The sequence below is a fragment of the Zychaea mexicana genome, assembly GCF_025766255.1.
Source record: "Zychaea mexicana strain RSA 1403 chromosome Unknown BDB00scaffold_19, whole genome shotgun sequence".
Taxonomy (NCBI): Eukaryota; Fungi; Mucoromycota; class Mucoromycetes; order Mucorales; family Lichtheimiaceae; genus Zychaea; species Zychaea mexicana.
This window is the reverse complement of record NW_026516682.1, coordinates 407,956-424,025: the sequence shown is the minus strand read 5'-3', so window position 1 is coordinate 424,025 and position 16,070 is coordinate 407,956. Positions and strand designations below refer to the sequence as shown.

The 16,070-nt window shown below is 43.1% G+C and overlaps 3 protein-coding genes across 3 annotated transcripts; 1 reads left to right on the top strand and 2 right to left on the bottom strand.

Moving 5' to 3' along the window:
- Positions 1-1,148: 1,148 nt before the first annotated feature.
- Positions 1,149-2,298, bottom strand: BDB00DRAFT_870256 (uncharacterized protein; the record flags this gene model as incomplete). The annotated part of the gene is made up of 2 exons (XM_053126686.1): positions 1,149-1,550; positions 2,239-2,298. 2 exons carry the CDS (start codon positions 2,296-2,298, stop codon positions 1,149-1,151), a joined length of 462 nt encoding a protein of 153 aa, XP_052981979.1.
- Positions 2,299-7,408: 5,110 nt separating this feature from the next.
- Positions 7,409-9,518, top strand: BDB00DRAFT_927318 (uncharacterized protein). Its single transcript, XM_053128876.1, has one exon. It carries the CDS (start codon positions 7,421-7,423, stop codon positions 9,461-9,463), a length of 2,043 nt encoding a protein of 680 aa, XP_052981978.1. The 5' UTR covers positions 7,409-7,420; the 3' UTR covers positions 9,464-9,518.
- Position 9,519: 1 nt separating this feature from the next.
- Positions 9,520-16,063, bottom strand: BDB00DRAFT_927317 (ribosome 60S biogenesis N-terminal-domain-containing protein). Its single transcript, XM_053128875.1, has 17 exons — positions 15,914-16,063; positions 15,671-15,816; positions 15,330-15,590; positions 15,205-15,271; positions 14,997-15,130; positions 14,826-14,930; positions 14,456-14,751; positions 13,664-14,361; positions 12,877-13,605; positions 12,570-12,804; positions 12,107-12,503; positions 11,249-12,028; positions 10,502-11,176; positions 10,204-10,419; positions 10,002-10,106; positions 9,832-9,930; positions 9,520-9,748 (listed from the first exon to the last, which is right to left on the bottom strand). The coding sequence occupies exons 1-17, from the start codon at positions 15,990-15,992 to the stop codon at positions 9,533-9,535; spliced, it is 5,238 nt and encodes a 1,745-aa protein (XP_052981977.1). The 5' UTR covers positions 15,993-16,063; the 3' UTR covers positions 9,520-9,532.
- Between the last annotated feature and the right edge of the window lie 7 nt (positions 16,064-16,070).

The window sequence follows — 16,070 nt, the reverse complement described above, 5'->3', positions numbered from 1 at the left end:
GCTTATCATAGAACATATGATAGATAATGAAAGAAAAGAAAATTCATTTATATCCAACATAAGGACGAAGGATGAAGTGTTCTTAATTTTGAGATAAAGAGATGTAAGAGGTAGACTAGATATAGTCCACCCTTACATGCAGGATTAATTAAATATAGCAACTTTAGCTTTTAAGACTTATTATGTAATATCCTTTCAACTCATCCAACATGCAACCTAAAAAAGTAGCTTCTCCCTATTGATTTCTCTCTTCCTACACTTTTTATATATACATATCGAACCCTCATATCGCCAAAAAAAGGCGGTTTCTTCCTTCTTAATGAAATATATACCATTCGCTTTTCAATTATCCATATTGTTCTATGGCACTCCGAATTCTTCATCATGCCAGAACCACTAATAGCAACAATTCTAAATACTATTTGGCGTTGTAGACTGGCTGACTATACGATCGGGATTGATGACTCCGTTTATGCTTTTGTAGTCATGGCCGCCTCAACTGTGTTGGCTGGTTCAGGTGTTGTCATTGTAGACTTAACAGTCATAGCTCACTAGATAGTTGGCTCTATAATCGATACTATGGCAGAAATAACTGGTGTATATGGTTCAGCTACTGTATTGGTGTCATATCCCGGCATATTTCATCCATTGTATGCTTATACAACTCTGCCTCTTTACATCCATTCCTATTATTCCGACTCCACAACCGTGTCTATCAACTGGCCCAAGTGCCACTGAAACATTGAAGGACTTGCTCACAGTAACTCGACTTTGGATATAATCACGGATAAGGCTAATGATAAGCATTCGTCCCGATCTTGCTCGCCACGTAACATCCGAGTCAAGTCAACGCCACCATCGAGATCAACTACTGCGTGGCACATGTGCGGCCATTTGCGAAACATAATATTGTGTTGAAAGCGACAGGTCATGCCCAAACATGCACGCTCTGGGGTCGATACTTTTGACAGGATGCGGTAAAGTATTTTGTTTGGCAGCGATTGCACAAAGAGCTGATTCTAATTAATCGCACGATCCAGAACTTAGCCATGTTTCGTAGTAAGCATACATACCACGGTGTGGATTCTCTTGAGGAGCAGCTTCTGAGCCTCGTTAATACAAAGATGCAAATTCACGAAATTTCTCTTTCAAAGCAACGCATTGCCAAGAGCAAAATATGGATCGGGACAAGTCGCGTTGTTATCAGGGTTCGGCGCTCGACCATTTTCCACTGCAAGTTTGTACTTGCTTCGCATATCGTACGCAGCAGCTCGATGACCATATATAACCGAAGAAGATCGATCCGTTTGCAAGGCATCAAGAGCACAGGTGTAGTGCTTGACCACGTCGTCATATTTTTGGTCTGCGTAAGCGCGTTTTCCTTTCTCGACTGACTCGTTCGCGGTGCCAAATTTGAGAGTGGCTACTGTTGGGACGGAATGTGTGTCACCAGGTTTCACCTCTGGAGCTGGGCGGAAAAATACTGATTGTGTCAAGACAACTGCTTGAATGACACCAGAAAGGAAGAGTGCATAACGAGTCTCGTGTAACTTTATATTTACGGCTATGTTTCTCAAATCTAACCCACTGTGTTCTATAACAGATCGAGTATGACCGCTTACATGAGATGACAACAGACTGAGAGTATTTTACTTTCAATATGTTGCAAGTAGGCTATGTACTGCACATCTATAAACAGCTTTTGCAGGCGCTTTTATATAGTATGATGTGAATCATAGATAATTTCACTGTTACACTGTATGTCTTATGGTTGCGCACAAATATGATAACAGCCATGATGAGCGGTAGATTACATATGCGTTTTGGTGTGAATGAGTGGATAATTGTCGACAGAGGTGTGAATGGAGCGAGAAGTAGACATATTTTTGTACTATTGCGCGAGGTTTTATTTCAAATCAGGCGCATAAAACAAGAGTTGAAGAGAAGAGACTGAGAAACGTTTTACTAAGTGACGAGAGATAGTCAACTTTCTCGAAGGCGGGGTTGCCAAAGGAGTATGATTTGGGAGATACAGTAATATTTTTGTAGACAAAGCGCCAAAGCGCTTTCCATATACATTGTTTAACATACAGCTTATGGTTACGTAGGTGGGGAGATGATAGTCTCTTGAGGAACAGAAATGGAAGCAACCTTGATAGACCTCAGATTTTATGTGTATATTTAACAATATGGCCCAGAGTAAAATAGCAGATTTCGCAGGAAAACCTGGTCTCTTACCAAATTTTGTGATAGCAAACCTAAAGCGCCGGCAGATGAAGCACGCACTCGGCGTAGCATTACTGTCGTTGTTTATTCCTGTGTGAAACTATACAGATGTTTAAAGTCGATAAGGTAAGCATTTCCGGGTTTGTGCTATAAATGCCAACGGCCGTATATCTGCCGTAGCAGGGATGGCCCGACCTTGGATCTACGTAGCTCAAAGTGTACCATATTATCGTAATCTATATTATCATGCTTAACAATACAGTACTTCTTCTCCGGCCGGTGTTGGTGCTGATGATGCTGGTTTTTGTCCTCTTGACTAAGCAGAAGGGCTTAACAATACAGTACTTCTTCTCCCGCCGGTGTTGGTGCTGATGATGCTGGTCTTTGTCCTCTTGGCTAAGCAGAAGGGAGGGGCCTAATAAGTTCGTGTTAGCGCTCGATTTCTTCCTATCATCCATCCCATCAATATTATCATGCTTACCGACACTTCTTCTCCTTCGATCCTTCTGGCGAAAGCGAAGTTGACGCGTAGTGGTATTGTGGTATGCAGTTATGGTAATGGAGTGCAATATACTCTATTAGCGTCTTTGTTTTTTTTTCCTTTTTTTTTGTAATAATCCGTCCCAACACTTACCACTATTGCCTTTTATCTTGGATTTATGTTGCAAAAAAGACTTCGAGATAATTAGTGTTAATCTTACTGTTACCATTGCTAGCATGCGATTCCTTTCAAGTTTTGTTTATATTGGCTTCGCGTGGAACGAGGGACATGCTGCCAATGAATCGGGAAGACCCTCAGACAAATGACATAAGAGTGACCACACGTTTGTTGACAAAGGGAAGAAGAAAGGTTGAGGTGGTCGCAGAGCACATCACACCTCCTCCCGCATGGAGGGCAAGACTATTAATATGCTCAATTTCACAGACATCCATGGCAATACACAAACCTTGTAGCAAGCAGATGCAGTAGCAACTTGAGCTTTCATCCGATGGCACTATCTGCAGGAATGAGTTGCAAAAAAACCTATCACACCGCCACCTCTCGTCGTGGCATGAAGTCGTACATCATGCTCCAAAACAATTATAATAAATAAACGGCCCGTTTCTCCTGACCGCGACACATTTAGTGCGCGATCATTTTCATTCAATTGATGCAGCATAAGTGGATTTCTTTATACTGCATATTTCTGCCAGAATGAAAACAGCGAAAAAAACTGGCATCCATAGGCAGGCCTGTATTCTAATCCGCACTCCATCTGCCCCGGATAACAATGCTCCCCAGTACACATGCCAAGGCAGCTCTTTTAAGCGTTGTTAGGGGTAAATCCCATGATTTTTCGCCGAATTATGTATCCGTTGTTGACGCTGTGCCATGTTTTGACCATGAAATCATCCACGGCCATCTAGGGAGCTACTATCCAAGTACCTTGATGATGATGCCTTTTTCGGCTACACAACAAATATACTGAGAAGACGCACGACAGGGTAGGTGATACAATGTATCAATCTTGCATTAGTTGCCCAGCAAGATCTTGGATCGTGGTTGGAAATATAACATAGAAAGATGTAGTACGATCTAGCGTTTATGTGGCTCCTGCGCTTGCAGTACGAGCGGCAGAGTGCCTTTCTCTTTAGGTAACCAATTTTACCTCTCATGAGATCCCATTCTTGCGCACGAAGCTCCGAGTATCAAGTGATATCCTATTCTATTACCTGCTCCACGCGCGAAATGAGAATTCTACTATTTCATAACGCTAATGAAGCAAAGATTCAATTTCTCGTGAATAAGGTACGGGAAATATGATTAGTATTCATACGCATTTTGAACAAGATATGACAACATGTAAGCTTTGTAAACTGTATGTATGCAAATTTCTAGGTGTCTTCTGTTTTGACCAAAGCTTAAACCATAATGCCGATGCTGAAAACGCCTTGCGCCCAAGCCGGATGATCCTCAAGGACGAGAAGGTAGAAGACTTGAAGTATTCTATCAAAGCTCAAGGTTTCACTTTGAATGAGAATGGATCAGCAAAACTCTACGACTTTTACTAAGAGGAAAAGCGGTACACAAGACGCCGTAATGGAACCCGCTATAAGCAAAAATATTTCAAAGGGATTCAAACGGTAAGATAAGACCATCAAGATTCTAATTAAATTGCGAAGTACCAAACTTATGCTCTACTAAAACGTATATTGTAGATTTTGATAGAAAGGGGCAAATGGCCTGAAGGTGGGGTACAGTACGTGCAAGTTGTGCTGCTGAAATAGCAACTGGTGTTCAATGTTGTGCTCGCCATATCCTTGCAAACGAGCCGGATTTAAGAATCAGAAATCTGCTCTAGAAGAAGCTGTGAGAAAAAGGCAACATAAGTTTGAGCTCTATCCAAAATTCCATTGCGAGACAAACTTCATGGAATGCTATTAGGGCAGAGCAAAGCGCAAAGCACGTTTGCAATGCGATTATTGCATTCAATATTATTCAAAAAAAAACCGCTGAAAACCATAAGCAGTCCACCTTTTCACTGTTTTTACAGTAACACTTTTGACGACAAGTGACAGAATTCTACGAGAGGAGACTTTCAATTTGTGGTGCTATAAAAGCTTTATGAAAGGTGATAATCTACAAACAGAAATGGTGTCATATCTGTTGCTTTTGTCGCCTGTTTCTGCTTCGTGCAAAAAGTAAGCCAGTTTATATGTTGTAATCTCAAAAAAAAGTAGCAGCTAACTCGTCATCCTCCATGCATACTGAGGCATAAGGTGCTGTTGCTATTGTAATTTGCATATGCACTTTCTTTCGTGAGCGTTGTTTGATATTTTAATTTTAATGCAGCCGCTATAACGACAAATCGCTACCGGCTTTTCTGATTGCTAGAAAATATAACAAGCAAAATGTAATTGATTGTTTATATATATATGTCGCCACTTCTCACTTTTATACGATACTTTTGTCTCACGATGGTTGATATATGTACGGTGTAATACAGCGGCCCAGGTATGTCGAGTCTCACAAATGCTCTCTTCTTTGTATAATAACGTCCTTTCATGTCACTGCCCCACCACTTACAACATCGTCAAAACCAGAGTTGTTATATTACGCGCAAAAACATTCTTTGTTTACTATGTACTGCTCGTAGCTCATCATCAAATATGATATATGAGAAATGGCTGTTGAAAAACATTCGGTTCGGGGTATTTTATACGCATATCATACACTACTAATTCTTTCCGAATGCAGGACCCAGCAAAGTTATGACCCGTAACGAAAAGTAACGAACAGAGTGGACCAGTTGCCGCCAGCTTAAAGTCGTGATTGATACGTTCACTGTGGGAAATTACGTATTCGAACGCAAATCTACTATCAGTATGTCTTCAAACAGTATAGTAGAAAATTTCCTGTAGTGGTTCATGGATACAAAGATCTGTTAACTGAGATTAAGATGAACATATCGTTTTCTTTCTTTATTTCTACCTTTCATTTTCCCTCCATTTTTCAACCCGTTGGGTCACTTTCGTAACAATGCCGTCTAAGTGTTTCGTCACCACGGTGGTGGTATGAATATTTTGGTCATGTTGCTGAAAATACAGCTTCTTGTTAACTGTTAAAGGCCGCTTCTTACGTAGTTAATGCTGGTATGACTATGTTACATTACAGTTATTTAACGACCGTAACTACTCTCATGCTGCCAACACAATTTGTTCACCCTTATACATAAACAAGCAGAAAATACTGTATATAAAAGCATAAGTTCATGTTAACATTGCCTTATTCACATGTACTCACTTTAGGATCATGAATTGTCCAGATATCCTAAATACATATCGTATAATAAAAAAGAAAGTTATGAAAGAAGACTAGGTATATTACCACAGACATATCTTCTGCATGTTTTTGTAACCCCTCGAAAAAAGAAAACACATTTTTGCGGAATGCTTATTGTAGTATTTTTAAATTATAAGCGCGGTAAAGATGTACCTAGCCAACAGCTCTACTAAAGCACTTTGACAGGTACTTCACTTGATTTGTACGTTGAGCAACCTACTATGCTCTTTTTGCTGGTTATTACTTTTCGCTACATACTTTTTCAAAAAGCAACGGCATATAAAAGTAACACAACACATAGGAAAGCAATTCCTTTTTTACGGTGTAAGCAGAAAGATAATGAGGAGTGAAGGCTCTGTATGTCCTCACAAGGTTTATCAATTCGCATCATACGTTGCTAAGCCTTCAAAGATATGATTATGTACACAGCGATTGCGTGCACAACAAATCTCTAAATTCCAGCATGTGAAGCCCGCCAAAATCACGAGTACATTTTTGTGTAGCAAAAGCAGGCAGGTGGTACACTAGCTAATGACTGTTCCGCATGACTCTTGCTGACGACAGATGTGGCCATCGAACTAATAGGTTTTTCGCATAATGACGGGTCACTTCCGTAATGACTCTATAAGCACTTCTCTGTCGGGAAACTCTAAACATGTCTTGAGAACAATTTTATTATCATATATCAGCTTTAGATATTTACTCCGAGTATTTGTCTTGTATCTACTATTTTATGTTATGATCCGTTACTACAATATCTGGACACTACACTCAATGACAGTGATCATCTTTTTAACGTAGTACATGTTTCTTCACCGGAGTGAGAGCCGTCCGGCAAAGACGGTGTTGTACAACATTGGAACGGTTTCGGGATACCATACACAGCATAGATCCCGAGTGGCCCTGATTTCTTGACAAGAAGGTTAGGAGGAAGAAGGAGGAACGTGAATGGGCCGGCCATCTTTTAAAGGTTATCATCGGCCTAATATGCCAATAACTCTATGCACAAAGTTGCGTAGCCATTGAGGTGCACGCATTATTTACGGCTTTATTACTGCGCATGATGTAGTGGTAGTAAAGGTTGCAACCAGCATAGATGAAACGAGTTACAAAGAGAAGATGCATGTACCCGGTACAATGTAAACGAATGCAATATATAGAACACTAAAACGAATAGTAAACGAACTACACTCAAGAGTGTCGTTTCATAACTGTCTATTTGTAACATTATATCGTAATAAGGACAAACAAGGGGTGTGGATGGGGTAAGCACTCATTCCGAACGAGCCGACTTGGTGCTTGATCATGCGTCCAGCTGTTGTTACAGCTCAACAGCTGGGTTTTGATTCACATGACCAGATCAATTGTAAAATGCTTCGCTACATCGCACCGACTGGAAATGATTTCCCTTTCTTTCCCATGTTTACGACAGCGAACGAGCGTTTACACACGCTAGAGGACGACAACAAATTGGATGAAATCGGATATCCGCAAACGAGACTACTAAAACCCGTTGAACAACGCGGGCCACACGTAGTGTCAGCACCAACGAAATCGCCACCGCCGGTCTTGATGCCAAAACCTACTCCTGCTGTACCGCCAACACAAAGATTGGTTCATCAACAGCCGCCCCCTGTACCTTTAACAACAAATAATGTTCAGAGTAACAATAACATCAGCAGCAATGATAATTCTATCCACAGCAAAAAGACAGCTACTACGATCTCAAACAACACCTCCAAGATTTACAAGAATAATAACAATATTAGCAACGGTAGCCACAGCAACAGCAACAGCAAAAGTGTTCACCATACGATGCAAACAAGTACTTCGCCCTCTAGTGGTGCGACTTACACCACCCCACAGCCCTCGTTATCGGTAGAATCGGAAGCCGACAAGAAGAATTTGCTAAACAAATCGGTGGTGACCAGCACCAATACCAACTCTAAAGTGATGCCTTCATCTACCGCCCCATCCGATAATAACCATAAAGGTTCCACTGTACGACCTCAAGGCATTTTGATGAGAAAATTGGGTGCAAGCAATACAGCATCCCCTTCTTCTTCTTCTCCATCTTCCGTACGTAAACCTCTCACTGGGACAACCATAATGAGCAGCAGTAGCAGTAATCAGCCTCATCCGGTGTCGCTGCAACAAGATCCACACAATAGGGTATCATCTTCATCAAGCACTGTGCGACAGCAACAACAACAACAACAACAACAACAGCAGGCATCGCGCACCGACGCCACTTCCGGTGCTCCTGCAGCTGCTCCTGCTGTAGCCGCCACCAACACATCATACAACAAGGTCACTTTCGAGGATACCCAAGCAGGACCCGAAATCTCCGCCGAAGTCAGGGCCATTATGGATCAAAACGACTTATTAAGACGTGAGGTGGACTTACTTCGCCGCCAGCAGGAATCATGGCGCAGATCCAAGTTGGAGATGGAACGCGCAAAGTTGGAAATGGAGCGCGAGCAGCATGTTGTGACCAATAAACTCGAGCAATTAGAGGAGCAACTTCGCCATTACTGTTTCATTGCGACAGGCTCATACCCGACAGGTGCCGGTGCTGGTAGTACTAGTGGTGTGCGTAGCGAAGAGAAGGGTAAAGGGATCGTACATCCGACACACTCAAGGTCAGACCCCACCACAGCATCACCTCGTAAATTTAACAAACCGCCGAGTGGTGGGGGGCGGTCACCCGCATCGAAGCGTCACAGGAGCAGAAGTGTTCCGCGCTTTGACGAGGAAGGAGAGCATGCTTCACGCTACGCTGCGCCGCAACAATTGCCACGACGCCGCTATGACGACTACGACTACGACTATGACGATTATCCACCACAGCCAGAGTCAACGGACGAGGAAGAAGATGAAAGATGGGAAGAGTTTAGTAGTCGACGGTTACCCCCACCATCATTTACGCGGCAGCACCCTCATCATCAATTTCGGTACTCGGCTGCTCATCCACCACCACCGCCTATTGTTCCGCTAGCTGGACCACCACCAGCTTTGCCGCCTCCTCAGCTACCACCCATCAACAGAAAATGGGAAGGACGAGGTGGATCACTTCGACGGAGAAGGTCAGGTTCCATGACACCATTTTTGCCAAGACCAGTACCTCCCCATTATCACACACTACCTCCTCGACATCAACATCATCATCTTTGGCGAGACTCAGGATCGGCGTATGAAGGTGCAGGAGGGGGCGATTATGCATGGGATGAACCACCACCGCCAACTCATCGGTCGTCGCGTTATTATGACGAGCCATCAGATGATTTCGACGATTATCCACCACCACCTCCACCACCAGTAGGAGCATCACAAAAACGATATCCGCATGACAGACGTTTGTCCATTGGAGGAAGAGACCGTCGGTCATTTCCGGCGTATGGGTCTTCCATGTAATTATTCTGTATTAGATTGATTATATTCTGTACATAAATAAAAAAGAAACCCAGACTATTGGTTTTCTATTCATTTGTTTTCAATAAGTGGTTGAAGGGGCATTGGGAGTTGATGGTCAAAGCGAACTTGTGTGCTCTTCAGTGCGTGTTCCAGCAGGTTGGACCAAGTATTGATCTCTTCCTTCTCCTGCGATAGAGCCAAGATCTGCTCAATCCATGCTATAAGGCCATGATTCCGGATGAGGCTGACAGCAATATCCGGGATGCGGATTGCTCGCGACACGATCTAAAGTTAATTCATTTGTGTAAGGAATGGAAAAATAGAAGGCAAAGGTCACATGAGTCCCCTTGCTGGATTGTCCTACGTACCTCAACGACGGCTTTTTTGCTTGTGTGATCAGCCAATGCGGAATTGTAGAAGGTCGCAACCAAGTCCCAGACTCGGTTGCGGGAGAATATTTTGTAGTCCTTGTGAACATTTAAAGAAAAAGATTAGCCACTGATTCTATCAGCTAGGCTTTTTTGTGTGGAACACCTACCTCACGTGTCCATATTGACGAAGATAGCACATGTAGGAGCCACAGACGTTCCTTCTTGTGAGTAGCGGTTGCTGATGTAAATAAGAATGTAAACATTGGCACAAACTTGATCGAGAAAGATCGCCAAAAAAAAAACAAACAATGTATATGTGAGTAATGCGTGGAAGCTTAAGCCTTTTTTGGGAACCGCATCTTTACTCACGTTCATATCAAAGCTTGGTGTGCGCAAAATCCATCTTGTAATATGAGGATACATGTAGTGGCCAGGCTGCATCAGAATTGTAAGTGCCTGTGCAACGCACACAGTCACCGTTGGAGGAATACGTGGTGGAACATCCGACCCCGATCGATCCATAATGGAATTCTTTAGTCCGTTCAGAAGTAGTTTGACTTCTCGGTCCTCGTGAAATCTGACATGCTACAACGTCATTGTTAGTTTCCTTTCTTTTTGCTTAGCAAACGGCTGTTCACTAGAAAGTGCGCTTTTGCGTAAAACATACCTGCACCATGTCATAAAACTGGTCCATCATCTGGTATCCCAACATTCGTACTTGATCATCCACTGATGAAAGTGACACCGTGACTAAGCCAAACGCGTTACAATCGATAAACTTTCGACAATCTATCGCTCCGCTTGATATCAGATTTGCAAACAGCGGTAAGAAGAACGAGGGATCGTATATTGCTTCGTCTTCTTCATGTTCCTCCGATGTTGCGGGTGCACCCAAAGTAACGTCGACTGGAAACTGCATAAAGGTTCGCTGCATCAAGGCTGGGTCGATTGATCCAAGAGTTTCCATGGAAATGGTGTCAGCATGAAGCAATGTACCCGCTTGTGCATGTGCTTGGCGGTTCCGATCAGAGCCCGGACCCCACATAAGCATCTTTGGTAGGATCGTAGTGCGACCCCGGGCCTCGCATGACCTCAAAATTTCCAGTATCAGCCGGTCGGGCTCTGAGGTTGTGGCACCATAGCTGGTTAGCAGCTGATCGAGCAAACCGTGTTGATTGGCCAGGATTTCAGGTTGGATTGCGTTCAGAGCATGAATCAGCTTGATGATAGCCGCACGTTCATTTGCATTTTCTCTGGTCGTCGTTGGGTTAGTTAACTTTTGATACTTGTCGTGATCCAGCACGCGACGGATATAGGTCTCGATTGGTTCATGCTTGCCGTACTGCAAAAACAGAAGTCATAATAAGCATCCTGCTAACTTTTCGTACACCCCAAACCCTATCATCTTACGTACATTTTCATATGCCTTTGCGACCAAGGTACTTGTAAAACGGATGGCAGCAGCATCGGCAATGTTGTCAAGTACCGTGTTTAAAATGTAGTCGCGTACGATTTCACCATCGATCGTTGTCCAGTCGAAATCGCTTGCGCGCATCAGTTCGATAAGGCGATCATAAAAATTTACAGAAACCTCGGTCGACGATGCATTATCCGGATTGGCGCTTGCTGCCAGACGAGGTAGGACCGTTTTCAAAAACGGTTGTAAAAATTCGTTGTTATTGCTACTTTCGCACGCCATTTGTACAATGTCTACAAGCTGCGATGTCATGGGTATATTCTTATCGAGAGACTGCACCACAAGCTTCGGTATGTCGACAGAAGACGTTGTACATGCTTCAGCGACAAGAGATATGTCGATATTGCATTGGTATCCTGCAAGAATATGTTGGACAACGAGTGTACTGCATGTTGTAAGGAGGATCGATATGGCCGTAGGATTCGATGCGCACGCGTCAAGTAAAGAGAGGATATCGTTGTCTTGATAAGTGCGTGATTCCCAAACTTTGGTGACGATGATGAATGCTTCGTCAGGTAACTCGATTTTCTGTCGCGAAAGGTCGTCAACGAGAGCAATTAATAACCGGCCGACATCGGATTGGAGCTGACTCTGTTGGTTCACTTGGCAGTATTGTGTAAACGATGCATAGTCCAATTTAACGAGGTGGCTAACGAGTTCTTTGGAGACACGCTTCTGTCCGAAAAGGTCCAAATTCTTGATGGCGATGTGGACAAACTACGTATGTGGTTTTTGTCAGTAGAGAGTAATTTAAGATGTAGAACTTCATCTACTCCAACATTTCCCCCTTCTTACCTCTGCGTCCAAGTTTTGATACTCTTGCGATGCCAAGTACTTCACTTGTGCTAAAAATCGATCGCTCAACTCAATAAGAACAGGATGAGCCAGCAATGCATCTTTAAGTTGTGCCAAGCCTTTAGGATCATCCTTCTTATCTAGCATCGTAAGTGTGTGTCGTAATAGTACAAAGGCGATGTTTAACGGCCCATTATTGCTGGATTCACTGGATGCTGTCAGAACCGAGAGTTTTTCCAAAACTAACGTTTGGATAGTCGTCAACTGCTGCCAATCCATATTGATCATGGCGTGTCGCATAGCTTCTATGGCAACCGGATTCTTGTCACAGCGCGTCCAAGTGTTGTGGAACAAGGTGGCAAAGGGAATCGCTGTGATCAAGCCAACAACGGAGTTCCTACATATAGCAGCACATTCAGGATACTATTTACAAAATCCATGTGTAACGTATAATGACCCTTACCCTTCTATTTCAAGAGATTTAACGGAGCGGATGTCGTCATAGTCAAACAGGCTTCCTGCTCGTGGGTGGCGCTCTGAGAGATAGTCGACTAGGGGCTCAAAGGATGCCAGATCCAGCTTGTTGGCGCATAGATCCGTGATTGCACCAAGGTACTTATTCAGCTCAACGACTGATAGTTCTTGCAGGATATCAATCAATGATTGTTGTTTTTCCTTGGTGCCAGTGGCCGCTTCATCTAACAAATACACAAATGCAAACAGTCAGTTACATTGAACATAATCCACACTCAGCAAGCCCGCCAACATACCAGAAATCAAGGCTTCCAGCTGTGTATTTTTGTCATTGGTATTGCCAAACACTGTGGCTTTTTCATCTTGATGCGCCCCAAGTAAACATTCTTGTGTTTGTTGAGCCATGTCCAAAACACTCCATTCTTTTGAAAGTAATGGGGTTGTCTTTTGGTTTTCGAACTCGTTCACCTGACTTTGCAGACTCTGACATACATGCTCCAAATAAAATGGTACCTTTTGCTTAGAGACAAGCAGCGTAATGAGCTTTGTGATAAATCGCATAACTGGCCGCTTCTCGCCCTTGAATGATTGTATGTGTTGAACAAGAGTCAGCAGCAAAGGACTGAACGGGAAATCGCTGGAATCACTGGAACGTAAAAGTTGACCAAGCATTGCTGAGCTGTCATCCCGTTGAAGATATTCCGTGTTGACATTGTTGAGCATATCGACAGCTTGATCCAGGTACCGGTACTGCGAACGACTGAAGCGTTCAATACATTCATCCAAGAACTGCAAAACCGTTGTCTGTTCGCCTGTAAGAGCAACATTTCCTCTCATTCCGGCTGTGGCAAAGTTACGTGGCATGGATTCCAGCCAGGGCCGTACTTCATCTGGATCGTGGCGGAACATGAATGAGTCGGATAATGTCTGGTTGATCAACTTGCTAGTTAATTCGCGGATATGTTTGTATGGTGTTTGAAGGTAAAGCGTCAACAGTGTTGTGATGTGCGAGAACGATCCCTTGCCTATACGTCTGTTAGTAGACGAATATAGAATACATAGTGTAGACTGACTAAAACATACCCGCTTTTCCTGTCCATTTGAAATCAGAGACGCTTAATAACAACTGCAAAAGATGCACAAGCGATTCTGGGCGCATGGATAGGATATCACTTGGAATGAATTTGCCTGGGTCCACTGTCGATTCCATAAACGTTTCTGGCAGGTATTTTTGATAATAACTAATTAAACGGAGTGCAGCATCGTACAGCATTTGGTGCCGAAGAGCAATATTGTCTCCTGATTCATCGTTCATTTCGTTATCTACAACTGTTGAAGATGACGATGCGGCTGGTTGGTAGACGGTAACGATGGTCAATAAGTCGGGAAGTCGTCGAGTAAATCCTTCGCGGACCTGAGCGACGCACTCTTGCCATTTTTTGCTGCTTTCATCACTGTCGATCGTCAAAATAACCTTTTCCAATGCTTTAAGAACATCGGCGTATTTCAAGAATGCTGCTGACAAGAAAAGCATGGTAGCGTAACTGACAAGAGGGCTGGCATTTTTCAATCCACGTGTTGAAACGGCTCGTCCGAGAATATTTGGAAGAATACTGTCGAGGATGACGCTGCTTGTCGGTGGAGATGCTGGATATAGATTGGTGTCTCCGTAGTAAAGTGCTGGGACCGGTAAGCGAACGATTCTCTGCAACAGAGCAATGTTGGCGAGCCATTTACTGCTAAGTCGTGGTTCAACAGAAAATGATATCCCTTGCCAATATCTAGAAAATATACGGGCAAATGAGTTTTTTGTTCTTGCTCCTTCATGCTGAAAAAGCAAAAGACAACAGTAAGCCCTCTATATATTCTATTTACCCTTGCACCATTCCTGGACATGCGGTCAAAATCCTGCGAACCAATTCTTGCTGTCGCATGTCGTCCGAGGGCTTTAAAGATGTAAGGAACTTTGCTATAGCACGATTCTGCGCTTTCTCTGCAGCTTTGCCTTGCTCAGCATTAGGTATCGGATACCAGCCGTCATCTTTATAACACAATCCGAATCCTGGTACAGTGCATACAGATATCAAGAATTGGTGTGCCAAATCGGCGGGAATCTTGGTTTCCTCTGCAGTCACTAACTCGGGCTCCGTCCGTGCGTATAATTTGGCAATCTAAAATTACAAACATACACAAACAAACTTTTAACACCAAGCCATAAAGAGAAGTCCTCCTACCCACACAGTACCTTTTCCAATATATATGACGAGAAGAAGAACGCTTTGACTGGTCGTGGGATTGAATAATCTTCGATAATGTGTGATTTTGTGGTATTCAAGATTACTTCCGCTAACTACAGTAATTGTTAGAAACATGGTAGTATGCAGCGGATCTCCTCCTTTATTCATTTTCTACTTACCGGATATGCGTCCTCATCAATTCCGCCAAACACTGCATTCACCAAATTGCGTACACCAAGTGCCTCTTTCTTAACATCTGCGTCTCCGTATTTAAACAGTGCAAGGACAAAATGTACATAGGATGTTCTTAAATCTGAAAAAAAATACATATTAGTGTAACTATTACTTGTAGAAAAGGGCATAAAAGAGTTAGAAAAAGGTATTTACCGTATAAATAGCTATTTGGATTCTTGCTTTTGCCTTTCTTTCGATAGCGCGCAGCTCGAGAGAAACCCTGGTATAGAAATGCTTAGCAATGAACTAGATCAGCAAATATACTTGATTAAGCATACCTCTGTCTGAAAATTAAACGTATGGAAAACTTCTTTGGTGGCTGCTGGGCCGATGGAGCACATGGCCTCGAGTACTTTGAAGGTTGCTATGCATTGTGGAATCCGCATTGATGCGACGCCGCGGTTGATATACCTTAACTGTCGTCCCAAAATCGCTTGGACTAGCTGCAGACCAAAAGGACGAATGATTGGGGTTGTGCAAAGGGTTAAGAAGAAACTAATAATTTCTGGGACAAGGCACTCCAGACTTGCAATATTATCCTAATATGTTTTTCAAGTGGTAATCAGAACCAAGTCTCGCAATATACGTGTAATACAAAAGTTTGGTAAAAAGTGCTTACACGAGCTTGAAAATCCCACAAGTCAGTTAGATCTGCACAATCACTGCACGATTGAACATATTCCACGAGTGGTCTCGTTCGTTTCGCCATGGGATCGACACGATTTTTGGTCGCTTCCACGAGTTGAACCTTTAAAACGGCAAGATCTAAATAGTTTCAGAATGTCGTGAGTGGGGGGGGGGGCGGGAACCGTCAACGTGTTGGCTAGCGACAAACCATTCCATGTATGGGAAGGAACTATACCTCTTCGCAGCGCATTAGGCTCGCGCTGTCGCAAGACTTTAGCAACTTCGTCTTGCGTTGCATAAAATGGCTGTGCCATGGTAATTATGTGCAAATGTCAAACTGTTTGAATCAGTGGAGAACAGAAAAAATAATTTCTTAAATATTTCCTTGGGGG

Coding starts and splice junctions, on each gene's coding strand:
- BDB00DRAFT_927317 (XM_053128875.1), bottom strand. CDS start 15,992: ATGGCACAGCCATTTTATGCAACGCAAGACGAAGTTGCTAAAGTCTTG. Junction 14,752..14,825: donor CGTCATATATATTGGAAAAG/GTACTGTGTGGG, acceptor TTGTAATTTTAG/ATTGCCAAATTATACGCACG. Junction 12,504..12,569: donor AAATCTCTTGAAATAGAAGG/GTAAGGGTCATT, acceptor TGCTATATGTAG/GAACTCCGTTGTTGGCTTGA.
- BDB00DRAFT_927318 (XM_053128876.1), top strand. CDS start 7,421: ATGCTTCGCTACATCGCACCGACTGGAAATGATTTCCCTTTCTTTCCC.